General features: G+C 44.2%; 1 protein-coding gene across 3 annotated transcripts in view; it reads left to right on the top strand.

The window, feature by feature from the left end:
* Nucleotides 1–4,130, top strand: part of SPTBN1 (spectrin beta, non-erythrocytic 1) — a 175,362-nt gene extending 171,232 nt beyond the window's left edge. For all 3 annotated transcript variants that reach the window (XM_018564321.1, XM_018564323.1, XM_018564322.1), the window contains 4 exons: nt 4–242; nt 1,955–2,128; nt 2,601–2,643; nt 3,766–4,130. In XM_018564321.1, the coding sequence (XP_018419823.1) occupies nt 4–242; nt 1,955–2,128; nt 2,601–2,643; nt 3,766–3,981 (672 nt within the window). In that variant the 3' untranslated portion in view covers nt 3,982–4,130. The remainder of the gene's footprint in view (nt 1–3; nt 243–1,954; nt 2,129–2,600; nt 2,644–3,765) is intronic.
* The last annotated feature ends 16,859 nt before the right edge of the window (nt 4,131–20,989 follow it).

Below are 20,989 nucleotides of genomic sequence, written 5' to 3' on the forward strand. Positions count from 1 at the left end.
TAGATGGGTGAAAATGCTGAAACCAATGAAATGGTCAACGGATCCACTGAGCAGAGATCAAGTTCGAAAGAATCCAGTCCGGTTCCATCACCGACTGCTGACCGCAAGTCGAAATCAGGAATGCAGCCGCAGACTGCCGCCACATTACCCGCCAAGACGCAGGACATTCCTTCTGCTCAGTTTGAAGGCACTTTACATCGTAAACATGAATGGGAAACGCACAACAAGAAAGCCTCAAACAGGTAAGTGCTAGCAGGCCTGTTAGGCAAAATGCATGATCTTGTATTGTAACATGAATCAAACCATGCAAAGCAATAAATGTCTGGTGGCATCAAAATATAATACTGTAATTGCAAACTCCAATTAAAGGAGAACTATGGGGTCAGCGTTTTTCCCCATAGTTCTCCTTAGGGTAACGGGAGGACACAAACTAGCGTCCTCCCGTTACCCTAAGCTCAGTATACCGCGAGCTACAGCTCGCGGTATACTGAGACGCCGCACCTGGAGCGGATCCCGACGTAGATGACGGGATCCGCCCAGCTGCGTGAGTGACAGCTGGCTCTGCCTATCTAGAGGCAGAGCCAGCTGTACCCGCCCCCTCCCCCGTCCGTTCCGCCAGTCAGCGCTGGCAGATCGGAGCGGGGAGAGGGGAAGCCAGCCCCTCCCCCTGTCACGGCAGAGAGCCGTGACAGGATCGAGAGGTGAGCGAACGCCGGTATATGTTCGCTCACCTCCCGATCTGCCGACCTGTGACAGTCTCATTGTCACAGGTCGGCTAGAACTATGAGGTGAGTGGAAATCACTCACCTCATAGTTCTCCTTTAAGTAAACTATTCAGAATTGATGTTTGTGCCGCCAGTACAAAGGTGGTCATACACTGATCAAAGGAGGCGGTTGGAAATTTTTGTACGTACAGAGCCGGCAGCTAATGAGCGGCTGTCCAGGTATTGGAATACAAAAGACATTGCTGGGAATTCCTCGATCAAGGCACTCGCAGCGTTGATGGAGGAATTTGCTGTCGTTTTTTCTTCTGCCTGTGGGGCGGGTTGAACGAATAATATAGAGCAGTGTATGACCAGCTTAAGATACATGAAATGTAATTCAGCCAATCATGTGATCATTCAAGACCAAATTACCTTTTACCTGAATTACATTTGTTAGAAGTACGTACGTGTGTGTGTGTGTGTGTGTGTGTGTGTGTGTGTATATAGAGAGAGAGAGATATAACAGCTAGTATACTTCCAGTCCATTACCTACAGTCATCCTTATTCAGTGAAGATTTCAGATTCTACAGTCCCTGTCCTCAAGTGCAGTAACTTATAACAACCAGTCAGAATTAATATTGTACGTGTCTGACTTCAGAAGAATACATCCTGATTGGTTGTTATGGGTTACTGCTTTTAAGAATTAAGATTTATATCTTAAAGGCTAACTCCAAACGTTGGGTTTCCTCCTTTGAGGCTTCCTCCATCTGTGTGTTTACCTGACACACTGGGTCCTCTTCCTCTTTTGGTCTTCTCCTGGCAGTGGGTGATCTTGCATGGCACAGAGAGGGGCACTAAAATGACATAATTCCCACTCTCTGCATCAATAAATTGAGTGCAGGGTGCTGTGCTCAGAGGGAAGGTAATCCTAAACTCATGGTCCTTCCTCAGTCTTATGCGATGAGTGATGCCAGGTGTCATTGAACGTGGCAGACTTGTGGGGAAGAAGAGGTACTGCAGGGGGCAGCTTCGGATTGAAGGTGAGTATTGAAGCTAGAGCTACTTATTTCATTGTTCCCTTTATAAACATTTCAAAACGATTCCTTTGTGGCAGCTGTACGTCTATAACTGCTGTTGTGTGTCACAGATATTCTAAATATAAAGCCATACATGTCATCACTATTAAAAAAGAAACATCTTTGCTTCCCTTGGAAATGGGGTGTGTTAATTGATGATTTTGTTTCCGTTAGATCTTGGCATAATGTATACTGTGTGATAAACAATCAAGAACTGGGCTTTTATAAAGACGCCAAGTCTGCATCTTCTGGTATTCCCTACCACAATGAGGTTCCGGTGAATCTGAAAGAAGCCGCCTGTGAAGTAGCCACTGACTACAAGAAGAAAAAGCATGTATTCAAGCTGAAGTAAGTGGACTCTACCTCCCCTCAGTGTTCATATTTCATCTCTTAGGACCTGAACACGTAAAAGGCTTTTAGTAAATGAATGTGTAATTGGAAAATATTTTACAATTGCAGTAATTCCAATTGCTTGCTTTACATTTATATCAGATGGAATGACTTCCTGTTAGTCTTTACGTAGGTGTTCATACAGAATGTTACTGGCTAACTGGAAAACGAAACGTTTAGGGTAAATCACCATCATGTCCTCTCCACTTCACATCTGTATCAGGCTAGAACTGGTACGGACCTTCATGGTGAGCACTAAAAATAAGAAGTTAATGGCTAGCATTCAGTAAAGTCAGTGTTAGACATCTGATCACTTCTTCATTATAATGTTCCATATGATGAATCAGGATAATGATCATTTATAACTCTGTAAATGAGCAGGTTGACAGTTATTTGATTATAATGTATGTTTTCCGTTTCCTTATTCCAGACTGAATGATGGAAATGAGTACCTCTTCCAAGCCAAAGATGATGTAAGTATTCTTGCACCAGTGACCATTTAACAGTGACGATCTTTAGGGTTGTTTTATAAAATCTGGAGCAGACCCTGTGTAGGGTTATTGCCCACATTGACCTGTTGGCTGAACTGTATGCATTCTTTCCTAGCTAGCGCTAAATAAAGGGTTGCCTACATTTTTTTGGTTGATATAACAAGAGGGCCCTGATTCATCAAGCTGCAATTAAGCCTAAAGTGTGGTAAATAGTGCTTAGGGAATGCTAAAATTACATACGTATTGCCTGGAAAGCCACTTTAGCATGCTTTTAAATTCACTTTAAGATGCCCCTGCAGGTTTATGAATCAGGTCTAAGGATAGTTGTGTCTACAATACATTCATACCTTAGATCATGTGTGCAAATCTGTCTTTTATCATGTGCGCCTGTTTTGACCTGCGCTTGCACTACTTTTTCAATTGCATGTTTTTTGCACCTGTTTTCATCTGCACTTGTTCTGTGGCTTGTCCGAAACTGGAGCATCACCTAACAAAACAATCACAACTCAAGTCCCCATGACCACGTCTTCAAGAAGCGACAATTCAGCTTTTTGCCTGGAGTTACGAGTCTTCTTTCCTGAAGTCTATTAAATCTCATTTATCAACAACATTACACTAGCATCATAATTCTGGCGCAAATATATTCCGTGCAAGTTCAAACACTCCCAATTGCTATGATAAATTCCCCCCGTTGTATTTTAATGAGGGAAGCTGTGTGACCTTAGTCTTTTCATGGAGACTGTATCACTGCCATTTTCTGCATTGGTTTCAGGAACCCCTTTATGAAGTCCTTCTTGAGCATCTTTTGGGGATTGCCCGTTGAGCTGCATTGTTCTGCACACTGCCGCACATGTACGGTGTGAACAGGGCACATAAAAACAATTGTTTTCCATGTTCCCGGTTCACACCGTACACGTGCGGTGGTGTGCAGAAAAACACAGTTTAGCAGACATGGTGTGAACAGTTCCTTGCTGAGTAATGAAAGGAGTTGAAGTACACCATAGGTGTCGGCTACACTCGTGTACATGCTATATAAGCGATTCCTTAAAATTAGGTTTTTAACCATTTTGTGGCAATATATGTGACTTGTCTCATTTCCCATAGGAGGAGATGAACACATGGATCCAGGCCATCACAAATGCAATCTCATCAGACAAAACCGAGGTGTCCCTGAGCACACAGAGCACTCCAGCATCCAGCCGCGCCCAAACCATGCCAGCCAGTGTCACAGTCACCACCGAGTCCAGCCCTGGCAAGCGGGAGAAAGACAAAGAGAAGGACAAGGAGAAAAGGTTCAGCCTGTTTGGAAAAAAGAAGTGAACTACAACCTAAAACAAACAAAATGATACAAACCACTGCACTTCTATTATATTTTCTTTTTCTTTTCAGTGAAATGTCAGCATGCAAGCTCAGAACCAATACATTACTCTGTGCCTAATGTTCCCCCAATGTGATTAAAAGATAATAATAAAAAAAAAACACACAAAAAAAAACCTTTATTTATAGAATGCTGATAAGACACACATGACTTGAGGGACATTGGGCATCTATACAAGAGGGAGGACCATTATTTGCTTTCCTTTTTTTGTTTTGTTTTTTCCCTTTTGGTTTCTTTTTTTCTAAAAACATTGTAGATTAAATCTAAATATTGAAACATTTTCCTCAATTTTGTGAGGCTGTCTTGAAACAACCCACACTCTAGTTACACTGATATGATACAAGGCAGCGGTGCTTTTAGTAATTATCAAAACAATTGGTCATCAAAGATTGATGTAGACGAATACATTCAGACACTTTCATCACTACTGTTCTCACAGGAGTGAGCACTGAATCTCTTTACTATAAACAGTGGTGTACATAAATGTCCGGTAACATGTGCGGCCTTTAGCTGCGGAGGAAGTACCAGCATGCCTTCTAAGGCACGTAGGCGCTTGTAGTTCCTCTTCCGCTAGCAGTCCACTGTTACCGGGTCAGATGCACAGGAGTATTTGGTAACCGGAGTGCAGACACAATTTTTTTTGCCTGTAGATGAATTGATGCCCAAGCATCAACACAACATGGGTTTCTAACATCACGTGTGTGAAGTTTTTCCACTTACTCATGAAAGGGGACTGTTTAGATGGAAGCAGCCCACAGCTCATTACCTTTCACCATGAGGGATGCGTGAAGGCCGAGCCCTTATTCTTTCTAAGACCAGGCTGGTTGTTAGGAGAGCTTCTGCCATAATCACTTATTGAGCTCTACAGCAGCTCATGTGCCAACAACCAGTCCATTTAATCATGGCTGATTTCAGAATAGGACACAGAAATCACACAGTCCTTGGCTCTGCAGGGAAGTTAATGAGCTGAGGCTTTTAAATCACTGAACACCCCTTAGTGAGCACTTGGAAAGTGTTCAACTCTTTCCTGGAGAACCTTGTTTTGGAAAGAATAGCCGTTTTAAATACTCTTGTAATTTAAAAAAAAAAAAATTCTTGTTTTTGTTTATTTTTTTCTGCTGAAATACACTATATTGTATGTTTCTGATTGAATTCTAGTACAAACTATAATGAGAACTAGCTGTATAATAAACTCTTTAAAGGAATCCTCAATGTTAAATGTACAAGTGAAATGAAGCATTTACTGGAACAAAAAAGTAATGTTACTCAACTGATTACTTGCTTGTCAGCTACAGCACTGTGTGTTATAATTTTTGCTACATTATTTTGCTATTTGATACATAGTGTGCATTTCTCTGTCACTGTAACTATTGTAATGAAATTTGACTGCACAATCAGAATGACATTTATTAGGAATAATCTCCTCTCAATGACTGGGCCTATAGTCCTGGAAATGGCTTTCAGTTGAATGGAACTGTACCACTAGAGGTGGGCTGTTTGGCTCTGAATACCTCCATCAGTTGCTGGAGTGCAGCCCTCCACCCTTCTTTTCACCTGTCTGTGCTCATAGGGGGCGCTGTTCACCAACTGCTGGATGGGCGGAGAGCTCGCTTGGTCCCTGTTCTAGACTTTTACCCTCTCTGTTAAATATATGCTATGTCATTAAATGCTTTTAAAAATGACAGTCACTGGAAGACGTTGGTTTCTTTCATTGCTTGCTGATTCGGCTCCAGTGCAGTGTTCATTGTTATTTTTAGCACAAGAAATATGAATAAATCAATCACTTTTTTTTCTCTGATAAGAAGTGAAGGGAAATGTGTGTGTTTCTGAGTGTACATTATCACAGCCCACAGGATAGTTCCATGAGTGACCTTTATCAAACCCTTTAAAATGTACATGAGATCCCAGGGCAGGAGATTTTGAGATTTGTATTTGCGTTTAAAGGGCAATTCCAGCCACTTGGTTTACACACCATTAAAACAATTGTGCAGGAACCCCATTACCTGCTAAAAGAGTTGGTAAAGCTGAACCTGGACCATGGCAGGAATTGTAAGCTATTCTGCAATACAGTAGAAGATGAAATATAAACCTCAATTTTTCCATTTTTATCTGTACAAAGAATTGGAAGACTGGTCCTCTCTAAGTTATTGTGCAGCCTCTAGACTGGTCTCTGGACCACCTCCCTATAGTCCTTCACTTCAAGGGAGCACTCCAGGGGCCGGTCTTGTGACCATACAAGATGTCACAAGGACTACAATATGGGACAATTAGTTAGCAACATCCAGGGACGTGTGGTCAGGGGAGGCAGAGCCTCACCTAGTATTGGGAAGAAAAAAAGGTGTCAGCTTCAAGTCTGAAGCTGACAGCTTTTTCTCCATTCAGATCGGCTTGTTACAGGTTACACAGCAGGGAAAGCTATGCTGTGTAACTGGTCATGGACGGAGCGCTGCCTGTTAATTACAGGCAGCGCTGCATCCGGCTTTTGACAGGTAGTTAGGTTACACAGCAGCGGGCTTCTCCACTGCTTGTGTAACCTAACTTGGTGACGCAAGAGCTGTCACAGCCTCTACTCTGTGTTAGAGGCGTGAGCTCTGTCGATCGCTTGGACCAATAGCAAAGCGCCATTGGTCCACGCTGTCCAATCAAAAAACAGTGAGGACATTGATCTTGATGCCCCACCAGTGACAAGCAAGATCCTTTGGGGCCGCCCGAGAATTTTCACATTTTCGGATGGGAGCGCGCGGGGAAGACACAGGTTAGTTTAAACCACTGTTAAGCGTTTAAAAAAATAAAATAACTTTTTGCATATATCTACTGCTTGGTAGCAGGAAATATATGCAAAAAAGGCTGAGGGTTTAGAAACCCTTTAAGGCTCCTGTATGACAGTCTAAACAAGAACCAAACCCAGTTACTGTGATTCACAAGCCTCATAGAGTAAACAAATCCTTTATTTACCTTCCCTGACTCGAGTCGAATCCTGCTTCGTTTGTGTCTTATACCAGACTGCATCTCACAGTGGGAGGGTTTCAGCAACAGAGGCAAGCTGAAAGAAAGCTGATGGCAGGACTAGGTGTGTCCAGCTGCTGATTCACAAGCTAAAGGCCTGTGAATCAGCCGTTCCAATACTGATAGCCATGCCCCTGCAACTATTTTTATCCCACTGCAGTGCAAGCAGGCACTGCCTACATGAGCATGGAAACTGATCTGAATTCAGGAGCAGTGCAACATCATTACCATACCATTACAGGAATATGAATTACATGGACTTCACTGGTAGGCTCAACGGGTATTTGTGGGACTTTGTAGTAGAGGGACTAAAAAAAGTAAAAATGCACATATAATTATGTGCTGCCGCATTTATTTCTTCCTCATCCTTTGAAGGACACAGGATTTCAGAGCCTGTTGACTATTACTGCCTCCTAGAGAAGGATTGGACAGTGGCAAACAAACCAAATGTGGGCCAGCCCAGTATAACCCCTCCTAGTATCAGCATGCCTTAGTTTTTGCTAATGTCCCAGGAGGATGGATGTCTTTTCTCTGCCCAGCTGAGAAAGGTCTAACCTTTTATGCTGACTACCCTTTTCTTTTTTTGTAATTTCAATCAAGGTTTCTGCTTCATCGCTGCTAAGCTGGTCCATCTGGATGCCTATCCTGATACCGCAACGTCCAGTATCAGGAAGCCGGGCAGCAAGTCCTTTCATGCTGCCCAGCTTCCTGATTGGTCAGCAAAACCTATTGGCTAGCAAAACCCATCCAACTTGAAGGAGGTGGAGCAGTTTTTTTCCTTGATACCCCCAATACCAGCCAATCAGCATGGAGCCAGCCAAACAGCATGGAGCCGGCTTCCCGGGTAATCAAGAAGCCGAGCAGCGTGTCATTACCGGTCGCCTGGCTTCTTGATTGCCCAGGAAGCCGGCTCCATGCAAGCGGAAGTACCAGTATCGGTACTCAGTATCAGCGAGTACCAAAATATCGGTACTCATACTTGATGCAAAAAAAAACTGTATTGGCTCATCCCTATTTTTCTTTGGCGGGCTAGTGCGTTGTTGCAGCTTCGGCAGTGTGTGTGTTGTATTGTATACTACTAGAGCTGTCACTATTTACAATTTTTTTTAAAAATGTTTTAACTTTATGTGGAGTGTACAGCTTGCACACTCCATTCAGGTCCTCGCATGGCAGTGCAGCACATGCGGTCTAAGGTGGCATCCAATATGCTGCAATAAAATGCAGCATGCATCTTCGTGCAGCGCACCACCCATAACACTTGCGTTGTGGTCTGAATGGGACACATAGAAAACATTTGCGGTGAACTGCGTTGATCCAGTGTTGTGCAATGCAGGTCACTGCCAAATGTGTGAGTGGGCCCTTACGGTTAGGTTTTATGGGTAAGGTTAGAGGTTGGGGTTTGAGTGTCAGTTAAGTGCCCTTGTCCAAATGAATTGCACAGCAGCGCACTAAGTCCTGTGTCTTGTGATAACATGGGGTTAAATAACATCCTCAACACAAGTGTGAAGCCAACCTAAGAATATGGCGTGAACAACAATCGTGTCTACTTGTGTGGTTCTATGCCAACATTTAACCTATGATGTCAAGAAGAATGAACCCGTCTACAGGTAGAGGAATAAGCTATAATACTTACCTTATTCCTTCATCCTGCAGGCTTCTGGCGCTCTCCTTTTCTTTCTGACGCTCCAGGTTGTGGGGGGACCTCAACCATCCTCATGTTTAACCCTTGCAGTGCGGGGATTGTTTAATCTTGGAGCTCAAATTTAATGCAAACCTGCCATGAGAAAAATACAAGGGCTTCCATTGCTGAAAATATCAGTTGCCTAACTGTTATGCTGACACACTGGCTACAACATTGGGTTATGGTTTTATAGCGAGTATTCAGATCAGTTGCATGAAAAGTCCTTATCCCCATACTTGTTCCTGATTTGTGATTCAATATCATTGAAACAAAAGGATCAGCATGCCAGACAGGCAACTACCATTCTTAGACAGGAGCATAGCAGTGGCAGCCCCGTGTTTTTTCCTATGCTAGGTTAACATCAACACTAATAGGGTTATTCACACAAGGGTGAAGAGTTTGGAGAAGGCAGGAGAAGGGAACAATCTAGGACAAAATTGCTGACCTGGAAAGTGACCTGAATTGGAGAATTATTCCAAATCAGCAATTTTGTCCTAGATTGTTCACTTCTCCTGACTTCTCCAAACTCTTCACCCTTTCGTGAATAACCCTGTAAGTGTAATCTATGTAATTCACAACCTACTTCTCCACCTAATTATTAAGCAGACAGTGCCTTTACCCCTTCTGATGGTGAATATTTACCTTATCAATGTGGAAAGTGTCCTTTGCCAAGTTCTTACAGTGGCTCTGATATCAAAATTCATCCCACTTACGTTTCTCATACAAGACCCAGTGCTTCCCACTGTGCAAATATAATCAGTCATATACATACACATTTGACAGCAACTGTGTTCTAGAAAGAAAACATAGGCTTTTCTGACCATGCTGTACCCCATAGCAGTCATCTTATGTAAAATAACCTAACAGGATTATTCACAGAAGGTTGAAGAGATTGGAGAAGGCAGGAGAAGTGAACAATCTAGGATAACATAACTGATTTGGAAAAATTCTCCCATTCAGCTCACTTTCCAGTTCAGCTATGTTCTCCTAGATAGTTCACTTCTCCTGCCTCCTCCAAACTCTTCACCCTTTAGTGAATAACCCCCTAGGTTTCTGTGGATGACTTCCCTTTGCAGTTTAGCGTTACCCATCCCCAGACACATTGAAGAAAAAGCTATAACAATGCAAATTGTAGCGCAGGGGGAATCATAATAGAATATACTTACCCCTTATTTTTTTTAGGTGGTCCGAATCAAAACAAATCAATGGCTCCTGGTCTTCTTCAACCTACGTGTGTTTGCTACAGAGATCCCGTAGAGTTATGACTTTCCAGAGCGACCTGTCGGTCCACATTGGTAATAACTTGTTACATGTTGTAGCAACTATTGCCATGGCAAAGAGCCAAGCAAAGTATTGCAGCCAACAGCTTAAGAAACCACCTGGCATGTGGACAGAGGGGCCTCCCATGTCACCATAGAATAATAAACGCAAAATCTAATTGCATGCCAGAGCTGTGGGTGGTTACACACCTGTACAAAGCATTCCTTTTAGTGCCCAAATACTCCTTTAATATTATTCAGGCAATAATTAGCTACAACGCCCTACAGATTGTCCAATATACCTAGATGGGAATTCTTTTAGTAGCTGCAGGAGATGCCGGGCAGTGTATGGGCAATGCTATAACACTAAAGGCAAAACACACTACAAATTGCCGCACATTATATATTCAAGTGTCCACAGAAAAAGAGGAAATACAGTTGTGTGGAATCAATTGGTGCACAACAGAGTAACCCAATTCAACGTTAACCTTGGACAGCAGTTTACAGGGTAATATGAAAGCAGAGTGGCATGGCAAGATATGGGTGTGGTGTAAACGGTGCGGACAAATCATAATCGGAGCTGGTGATTTCGGTTGTGAACTTGACAGGAGCTTGAGAAAAAAAGGAGACCATTTGTATTGGCCCAAAATACTTAAAGAGAACTAGTCATAAATGTATGCCAGAATCCGAACATTAAGGCCTCATTCACACAAGAAAGGGTCGGCACCTACAGCTCCGTGCTGCATGCACGGCTGTATCGGGCAGCTCCCGGGAAGGACAGGTGCTGCGTGTGATTAGTACGCAGCCCCTGTCCTTCTCTATGGGAGTATGCGGCCATACGCCGCCCTACGCTCACCCCAAGTACAGGTCCGTGCGGGTGTCCCAGCTCGGGCGCAGACAGGATCCATTCTGTCAGCGTACGAGTACGGACCCCCGCACGGATGAGCGTAGGGCAGCGTACTGCCGCATACTCCCATAGAGAAGGACAGGGGCTGCGTACTAATCACACGCAACACATGTCCTTCCCGGGAGCTGCCCACTATGGCCATGCATGCAGCACGGAGCTGTAGGTGCCGACCGATTCTCATGTGAATGAGGCCTAAGTCTTAAACTGAGATAATTCTGCCAGCTTACCTTCTAAGGCTGGGCACACACCTTACAACCATCGCAAGACAAAAGTTGTAAGGTACTTTTAAAAAACGTACGATCTGCCTATCTTGGACAGGCAGATCGTACTTGCGATGACTGCAATGCCGAACCGGCCCGTCCGGCTTTTATCTTACGAACATGCTACACACCCGCCGAACATCGTACGATTTTTCAAACATGTTCGCAAGTTTAAAGTCGTGCGACCTTACAGTAGTAGAGGTCGCACGGCTTCCACACACCTTACGTACGATTGCGGGATTTCCTGCGATTATCGTACGATTATCGTAAGGTGTGTGGGGACCTTTAAACATCTATATTGAACCACCCTCCCCCTTAATTAACATTGCTTGTGTGTCTGAGGGTCACCCAGTTGAGAGGCGACCTGAGATCTGACAGAGGACTGTGTATACCTTTAAGAAGAACTTTATTAAAACACCAACTAGCAACCAGCAACTGTTCAGACAATAAGCACTTTAGTCAGGGGTATGTAACATACAACACAGTTTACAGAGTGCAGCAATTTCATTGTCACAGGTCGGCTCGAACTATGACCGCAAAGCAATCTTACGATCATGCTAAAAACCAGCCGAAAATCGTACGATTCTCGGCGGGTTTTCTAGCATGCTCCTTAGACAAAAGGCGTGCGACTGTACAGTAAAAACGATCGCACGCCTTCTATACACTTTGCGATTATCGTACGATCGTGGGATTTCCCGCGATTATCGTACGATCGCAAGGTGTATGGGCACCTTTACAGAGATGAGGTGAGTTAGTTATGGAGATCAGGACTTTGCTGCATTTGGCAAACAGTCAGAATTTGCATATGAATAGCCGTATGGGCTGCTCCCGGGAAGGAAAGGTCCTGCGTGGGATTGCACGCAGCAGCCTGTTCTTCTCTATGGGAGTATGCGGCCGTATGCTCACCCGAACTGCACGTCTGTGCGGGTGCGGTTGTCCGTACTCATACACAGACAGGATGGATCCTGTCTGCATCCGAGCAGGGACGCCCATACCCGCACGAGTGTGCAGTTCAGGTGAGCATACGGCGGCGTTTGGCCACGTATTCCCATAGAGAAGAACAGGCTGCTGCGTGCAAGTCACACGCCGCACCTGTCCTTCCCAGGAGCGCCCCATTACGGCGTGCATGCAGCATGGATTTGCACGGGCCGGCTGTTAGTCGTGTGAATGAGGGCTAATAAAAGAGATATTAAACAAAAAAAACAGTGCTTGTTTTTTCCTCTGTCATTTGGGACACAGCTGCATTAATGAGTAAGCTGTGTAAAAGTACAGCAGCAATTATCTCACATTGTTAAGGTGGCCATACACTTTACAACCGTCGCAAGACCTTACGATGGTTGTAAAGTGATCAAAAAAACGTACGATCTGCCCATCTTGGACAGGCAGATCGTACTCTCGATCATCGCAAGCCCGCCCCCCCGCCTGTGCACACCGGCCCGTTCGCATTTGTCTCCTGAGCACCGTTCAAACCAGCCGAAGATCGTACGATTCTCGGCTGCTTTTCTAGCGTGCTCCTTAGACAAAAGACGTGCGACCGTACAGTAGAAACGGTCGCACGTCTTCGTTCACACTGCTCGATTCTCGTACGATCGCGGGAATTCCCGCGATTCTCGTACGAGAATCGAGCAGTGTATGGGCACCTTTAGGAGAACTTCAGGCCTGGAATTGAGTGCCACTAATCTGGCTGACATGTGAAAGTAATTTCCACATTATACCCGTAGGACATCATTTGTACCAGTAGATGGCGGTGTAGTTGCACAAACATTTTAAATAGAGATGTTTTGAAAAAAGAAATCCAGTGTTAAAAAAAAAGGGCTTGTTCATTACAATAGATTGCAACATTGCAGAAAAGGATGGTGGGGTCCAGTGTGTAATATGTATGACATCGGGACTATTTATATGTAGCATATATGTTAAAAATGATAATAATAAAAAACTTTGTGAAATCCGTAGCAATAACTAAGGTGCCTGAAAAGCCACCCATTTGCTCTGTCTCATATCACATTTCTGTGAGTTTAAAGATTAGGCTCTTTTATGGTAGCTAGGGACCAGAAAATCAAGAGAAAGAAGCATGGTAAATATCTGCCTGTATCCAGGGGATCACTGCAACCATTGAGATCTATACACCGCCAGGATAAATTCAGGCTACATTGCTAAAAATAAACGAGTGTGATAACTGGCGCGTGCACCCCTATGCAGCATGTTGATGCTCAAATTTATTCCAGGACAGTGAAGGGAAGATGCAGGGAAGAGAAGGAACATTTCATGATAAGAAGGAGGTTGTCCAGCCAGACAACCAAATAATATTAAAATCATTACAATGCAATAGCACATAAGGATTGCATAGTGACCCCTGGTAGAAGCTTGTAGAAAACTCAAGCGCTCGATCCCATGAAGTCAGTCTGACTAAAAGGTCAACAGAGACACCCCTTCAAATGTAGGCAGTGATGAAAGGTATACTGCAACCACAAACTGGTAAAAGAAAAAGAGGATTAGGCCTTGTTCACACCAAGCGCGTTCCAGGAGCAGAGCAGAGCAGTTACAGACCGGATCAAAACTGCGTCCAATGTATTCCAATGGTATTTTGGGCTCTAGTTCACAGTTCCAGAGCATGTACAAAAAACTGCAGCAAGCCCTATTTTACCTGCTCTGGAATGCAAGCAAACGCATAAAAAAAGATGCACACGCCCTGGAACGCACTGAAAGCCCATTTTAAACTAAAAAAAGCGGCCCGAAACGCGGCAAAAAACGCTGCATAACACACTGCACTGCGTGTGCAGAAACTCATGCAGATCTGGTCTGTATTTGGTTTGAACAAGCCCTAACTAAAACCATCCACAAAGCACCTGGAAGTGTCTCCCATTAAGGCTTTCAGATGCACTCTGACCTCAACAAGGAGTACTTTTAGCAGAGAGTCGGCATGTTGCGCCTACTGAAAAACCAAGGGCGAACAGAGCACACCAGCAATAATTTCTGCCTATTACACAGGAGATGAGAAGCAGCCAGGTGCCCGATCCTCTGCCTGTAGCACAAAGACAATCAGTTGAGAACTAGATGCAAATGTATTATCTTTAGGAAAGAAAGTGCAGTTGAAAGCAGTTCTCATATCATCATCCAACTTAGAAACCAGGCTGCTCCCACACCTTTCTGGAGGCGAAGGCACTTCAACACCTAACCTTAGATGCCCATTTAAGGTGTGGTCCCCCAACAAAGAGGACCCAACATCTGTTCTCGGGAGACAGACTGAAGCCCTAGGTATAGGGACACACCAGCATGGGGGTCTCTGTAGGGCAGAGGGAAGAGACCACCCTGCTAATCTGAAGAGACTGACGAGGCAAGCCAGGGACTACCTGGTGCGTAGGGAGAATATGGGTACCACGCTGAGAGCCCTGTACCATAACAATAAAAAGTGAGGGTGAGAAAAACCAAGAGTCAGTGAGAGAAGGGGAGAGCATCCTGATGGGGGTTCCCCCAACTCCCTACACATTCCTGATTGGGAGAAGGGGTGAACTCCCTGACTGTTGACAAAGGGTCCAATGGCATACTGGGTCTTAGCTGTACAGACCTCCCCCCAGTGTCAGGTAGCTACCAATAATAGACACCTGCATGGCACTATCTGATCAAACTTTTCAGGTGTTAGGCTCTTCAAAAGGGGGCTGATTGCAAGGACCAAAAAAAAATGACTATCTTCAGAAGAGGTTGTCTGAGCATCCCACAATGGGGAGTTCCACGAAAGGACACTAGGGAGTTCAAAAGGGCCAACTTGTTTAAGGGGTTCCCTTTTGAGGGAATACACCTATTTTGACAAGGTTTGACAGGTTACCGTCACCACCAATATGGAACAGAGGCCAAGACCAGTCAATTTAAACTGGGATTTAACAAGGGACGCTAGCTGCCTGTCACTGGAGTCCTGAAAAGTGTTTCTGTTAAAGTGAGTCAGTGGAGTTTCTACAGTGAGAGCAAACCACCACACACTCTCAGGTGGAGCTTGGGACCCTTTGCTTTTTCCAGTCTGCATAGAGAAATGTCTTAAATAATGGATAGATAGACTGCTGGGGCCCCAAATCTGAGTCACGGATGGTAACAGAGACTAAATTCCCAGCCTCATCTAAGGATTCAGGAAGGTCAGAGACAGACTGTAGGTGAAGGTGCTGCAGAACACTTAGAGCCTCTGCAGGCAGGGAGTCCCAGTAGCTGAGCACCTGCAGTCACAAAATCCTGAGTCGACATAGAGGTCCTCTGCACATAGTGGAGTACCTTACCTGAGGAGCTGAGGAAGACTCTGATGATGACCACCCCACCCTATAACAAAAGGGACCCCAGGTTCCAGATTACAGACGCCATTTCCTTCCAAGAATACATAGTAAACACCTCCAAAACCAAATGGGAATAAGGGCTGGGGTCACCCATAGCAGCGAGACTATGTTTCCTAGCGAAGACATGTTGCGTCTGCGCAGCAGTATTTACAAACCTTGTCAGATGGCGCTGATGAGGGTTTTTGATGGCCAGAGGTGAGAAGGTCACTGTAGGCAGGCAGTGGAAACAGACCAAAGACCAAAGATCCACATATTGCTTCACAAACAGGAGTAGCAGCAATAGTAGGTTGGAGCTTCCACTAGGCTAAATGGCAGGAAAAAGAGTGTGAAGCATGCACATGTGCATGTCATTCCAGCCTGCGGATGGTGTCAGCATGTCATTTTTCAGCCTTAACCCTTATTGCGGTAAAAACAGTGTGGAAACAAATTTGAAAGGCGCTCAGCAGTGTAAACAGTAAGGTGCCTTAGCCCGAGTGGCCCTACTCACAAAGTGAGTCTTCAGAGACAGGTTACAAAGTACATCAGAGACAGGTTACAAGGACATGCTCTCTGGCCCCAATCTATGTCTCTCATTGCCCTGCAGCAGCGGAGTGGGAGAGAGGCTATGGGGACCGGTCTAGTAGCCAGGCCTAGACAAAAACAAGCAGGTAACCCTTGCATTGTAGGGGTAGCCCTACCGCAAGGGCTTATTTTGTAACTGGCCTAGTAGGGGAGGAGAAGCTCTAGCATATCTGCAGACACTGGCTTTCCTCCACAGGCTGGCCCTTAAATGAACCACTTGCTCTAAAATGACCTTTCTTGCTGATAATTTGCATCTGTATACCCATCTTGAGGAACTATAATTGGATTTCTGTGAGCGGTGATGAAAGGACCTGATAATAAAAATGTTTCATAGGTGTGACATTGACAAGTCCTAAAATGTCTCTGATGAGACAGCAAGTTTTCTAGTCAGCCAGCTCCTGTAGGGTGCACAATTCATGGTCTAATGACATTCTCCGGTGCTGTGATAAGCATGTCATTCCCTGTCATGTTGATAACTCCATCTTCCCTGTAAATAGACTGTGGCACTATGCTGCTTGAGTTGTCACATTACCTCTTTGTCAATCAAGTGGAAAGATTGAAGAAAGGGGCAAACATCAACAGATTACACAGCAGGCACACGTCCATATACTGTCTGTTTCAAAATCACAAATTACTAGAACCATTAGAATGTCAAAAGAGTTTTCAGTGAGAAATGACAAAAAAAAAGGAATAAGAAGGGTTTAAGGGAAAATGGTGCAAATATTTGTGCAGAACATCTCAATTAGATTGCATATGAAACTTCCGTTCTGTAACACATTACACAAGCTTGGTTTTGCACAAGTTGGGCTGCCAATGGTGTAAGTGAAGTGTAAGTGAAGACACCATTTCTTAAAATATTAAATCCTCCTTGTTAAAAAAACATATTTATTGCCTTACCTGAAGTACTTGTGTTGCTGCTGTTTCATTTTTCATTTTAAGCGCCTCTTAGCAGGAAACTCAGTCCACAAAATCAAGATTGCATCGAATCCTAGGGTGGCTGCGTTGCCACACAGTGGCTTACTGGAGCCACCCTCACGTGCGTGTTCCTGGCCAGGCCTGCACAGCACCACAAAGCAACTAGCAGATGGTAAATTGTAACAGGCACACATGCGCAAAGGGGTCAACAGTACAGAGAATCATGGGACATGTAGTGACAATGCAGTGGAACAACAGAGTGTTGCTTGGCTTGAGCAGTGCATGCTCCGTTACCGGAAGTTCAGGGTAGCGCTGCAAGGATACTGGGACCGATGGGAACACAAAAGTTACTTTTGGGACAAAATAAGGTGTAAAGGAACTGGCGATAATAAATAGCAATGTGATGCTGAAGGAAAAAAAGGCTTTATATGGCTAGAGATGAATACTACTTTAAAGTATATGTAAACCCTAATTGAATGACAAACAAATTGCCATTTAAAAAATAATTAAATACTTCTGCAGCCTCCCTGTAACCAATTGCTGTCTGCATGCACTCAGGTGATGGGTGCATTCCATTTCTTAGGGAAGGTTTCCTGATGGCCTGCGTAATGTATATTGAACTGGCCACTTTTAGTAATCCATTGGAAGCCCATGTGACAGAATGACCACGCAGGGGCACAGTTGGGAGACAGGGACACAGCGTTGCCCCACTCTAACAGGAAGTGCCTGAACAAGGACCTTCATGGTAACATCGCCAGGTATTATTTTGTTGAAAGCTGCAGTTTATAAAATATTGAAAATTACTTTTGAAATCACATTAAAATGTTAAAGCTTATGTGAGGTTCTAGTGATGTAGTTTACATATACTTTTATACTTTAAGAATATGTGCCTGTCACTACATGCAAAGTTAGTTAAACCACAATTTGTCAGTCTCAGTCATTTTGGTGTCACCCCCCTCTGAAAAGTCGGGCGCTCGGTCATGGACCGAACGCCCGACAGTATCAGGAGAGAGGAGGGGCCCCGGCGACATTCCTTATCCCGCCGAGTGACTGTCCCCTCCTCTCTCTGCCAGCGTCCATCACCAAGATGGCCGGCGGCAGGTATCAGAATACTGCCGCGCGTGCGCGACGACGTCATCGCGCATGCGCGTGGTGATGTCACGCGCATGCGCAGTGACCTCTCGGCGGGGTGACACTTGGTTACAGCTCCGGGTGTCACCCAGCCTCGGGACGCCCCTGCACATATGCAAGGAGCCCAGACTACTGAGATCAATGAGAATATGGATATGGTATGATCATGGGACCAGAAAAAAAAAAAGCAAATCTCCAAGCTGACAAAAATCATGGTGTACTCATCCAGGGACAATGTGCATATGGAAAAGAAGGATATGGCATCTGTTACTCTTGTGTCCAGCGGTGAGAATTTAGAACTAAGGTACCCAGATAGCAGGCAAGTGAGCTGCAAGTTTGAAAATGACTTGCTAAACTATTTGCAAGTTGCAAGTCTCCAGAGCAACGTGCTTTGCAAAAGTTCTGTACACTTGCAGAGCTCTAGCTAAGACCTGCAGGACTCTTGCTGTAGACTTGCCAAGCAAAGCACATTTGCTACAAATTCAAAAAGTGTCAACTAGAACTTGTGCTGCGAGTGTTCTGCAAGTCTTCAACTTGCCAGGAATGTGTGCAGCAAGTTAAAAAGAATTACAATTTAACCCTGCCACAAGTTTCTGGCAAGTTATCCTTGCTATCTGGGTATAAAGGACTTTTCCTAATAGAATTTATTGAAATAGTTGATATGGAATAAAAAAAAAAAGATACAAATACATTCAATAGCTGTTGAATACCATCCAATTGAAATAATCAGGAGGAAACAATGCAATTTCACAGTGGCGGAACTATCGTGATAGCGACCCAGGCAGCCGCTATGGAGCCCGGGGCACAGTGGGACCCGGCCAGGATGAAGAACAAAGGGGTCCCCCTGATGCCGTGTGGGCTGCCTGGGTCGCTATGGCATCGCAGGCTGATGGCTGTCACTGGCGGTTGTGAGGAGGAACGCAACGCACCACCGTCCGGATCACTGACAACCTGTCAGTGATCTGTACAGCGGCGTGTTCCTCCTCACTGCCGCTGCTGAGTGGAGGAGGCTGGGGCCCGGCGGCGTGTGTTTGCTGTGTGTTCCCATTAGGGGGATTCTTCCTCTCTATTTGTCCTAGTGACTTATCAAACCAAATTTTGGGTTGTGCTGCAAAGGTGTTTTGCTTAGAAAACTTTTACAGTTATTTGTTCATCTGATTGTTGCAGTAAAACCATAGAAACTGACACAGAAGTAGTTAACTTACTTTTACTATACAACAAATGCCATGTACACAAACTACTTAGTTACAGGTAGAACAATATATAAACATACAGGCTGCTAGTACATACATACACATAATGTGTGCATACACTATACCCTTCACTAGCACATGCAATGAGTTCTGAAAGAGGATACACTAAAAAGTCACTAAGCTTCGGTTGTTGATGGTCTACAAATAGTGAACAGGACTCGTGGAAAAGGAAAATGGATCTTAGATGTGGCTTAGTGTTGTCTTCTGCTCCAGTGAGGTCCTATGGTCAAAGTTCTCTTTGAAGCCCTCCCAATGTCTCTGGCCTATCCATCTTTATCCTAGTTGCTCCCATTCACTCACATGAGGAATCCATGATTGGTTCAAATCTTTCTCACGACAGTGATTGGATGGCAACTGAAGTCTCTTTAAAACTGCCATAGTTTTATGTTCTGCTCCACTCTATCTCCGAGAACAGTCTTTCTGTATTAAAGGGGTTCTAAACCCTCCGTTTTTTTTGCCTATACCGTATATTGCTAGCAAGCAGTAGATATAGGCAAAAAGTAAAAAAACCCGCTTTAACAGCAGTTTACACTTACCACGCCTTCGCTGCGCGCTCCTGTCCGAGAAAACGAAACTGCTCGGGCGGCCGCAAAGCATCTTGGGGCGGCTGCATGCGCAGTTTGGATTTTCGGACGGGAGTCGAGCAGAGACGCAAGGTAAGTCTATGGAGGCGTGCACCCGCATGCAGACACCGCGGGATTGGAAGTGCCTGCAAGGACAGAGGAGTCAGCGCTGGATCGGAGAGCCGCCACACCGCTGGAGGGACAGATGAAAACATCAGGAAAGAAGAAGAAAATAGGAGTAAGAGACATCATTTAAGGTAAGTGCTAATATTAACATTAGGGGAGGGAAAAAATGTTTTGCCTTTAATGTCACTTTAAGTTATCTTCCTGAGTCAACACCGGCTCTGAAAATTCCTAAAGCACCACCTGTGTGTACAGCCAGTTGGCCATTTTATAGCATGTCAAGGCGACCATAGATCTCAGGAAGACAACACATGACTAATTATGCCAATCACTGTCCCCCACCACACCTACTGAAGACAAAAGGGGATCCTAACCATAAGGCAGGACAGTTGGCTTTAGCATAGCAATGCAAACTCTACTAATTATAATGTTCCCAGAGAAGATGCAGCCTTAATTTCCTGTTGACCAGCTGTCTCTACATTTTCCCTATACTGTTCCAACATGAAATACTGTATGTGTGTGTCTAACACACTCATATATCTATGTATCTATGTATCTATGTATCTATCTATCTATCTATCTATCTATCTATCTATCTATCTATCTATCTATCTATCTATCTATATACTGTAGATAGATATAAATAGATCTATATACCGTGTTTCCCCGAAAATAAGACACTGTCTTATATTTTTGGGGGCTCAAAAAAACACACTAGGTCTTATTTTCGGGGTAGGTCTTATTTTTTATTTTTTTTAATGTACAACAATCCACACTTATTCATATCGAAAAGTTTACATGTATTCATGTACAAAAATATGGTAATATATAGATATAAAATATTTATATACATAAACAAAACATTTCATGCATTACATTGGCTAAAACGAGGTTCTTTGATGAAATTGTGGCTCTTTTTGTTTAATATATAACTGTACTTTAAACACGTATTTGTTTAATGAATAGAGGAATATT

Source organism: Nanorana parkeri, unplaced genomic scaffold, assembly GCF_000935625.1.
Source record: "Nanorana parkeri isolate BGI_ZX_2015 unplaced genomic scaffold, ASM93562v1 scaffold744, whole genome shotgun sequence".
Lineage (NCBI taxonomy): Eukaryota > Metazoa > Chordata > Amphibia > Anura > Dicroglossidae > Nanorana > Nanorana parkeri.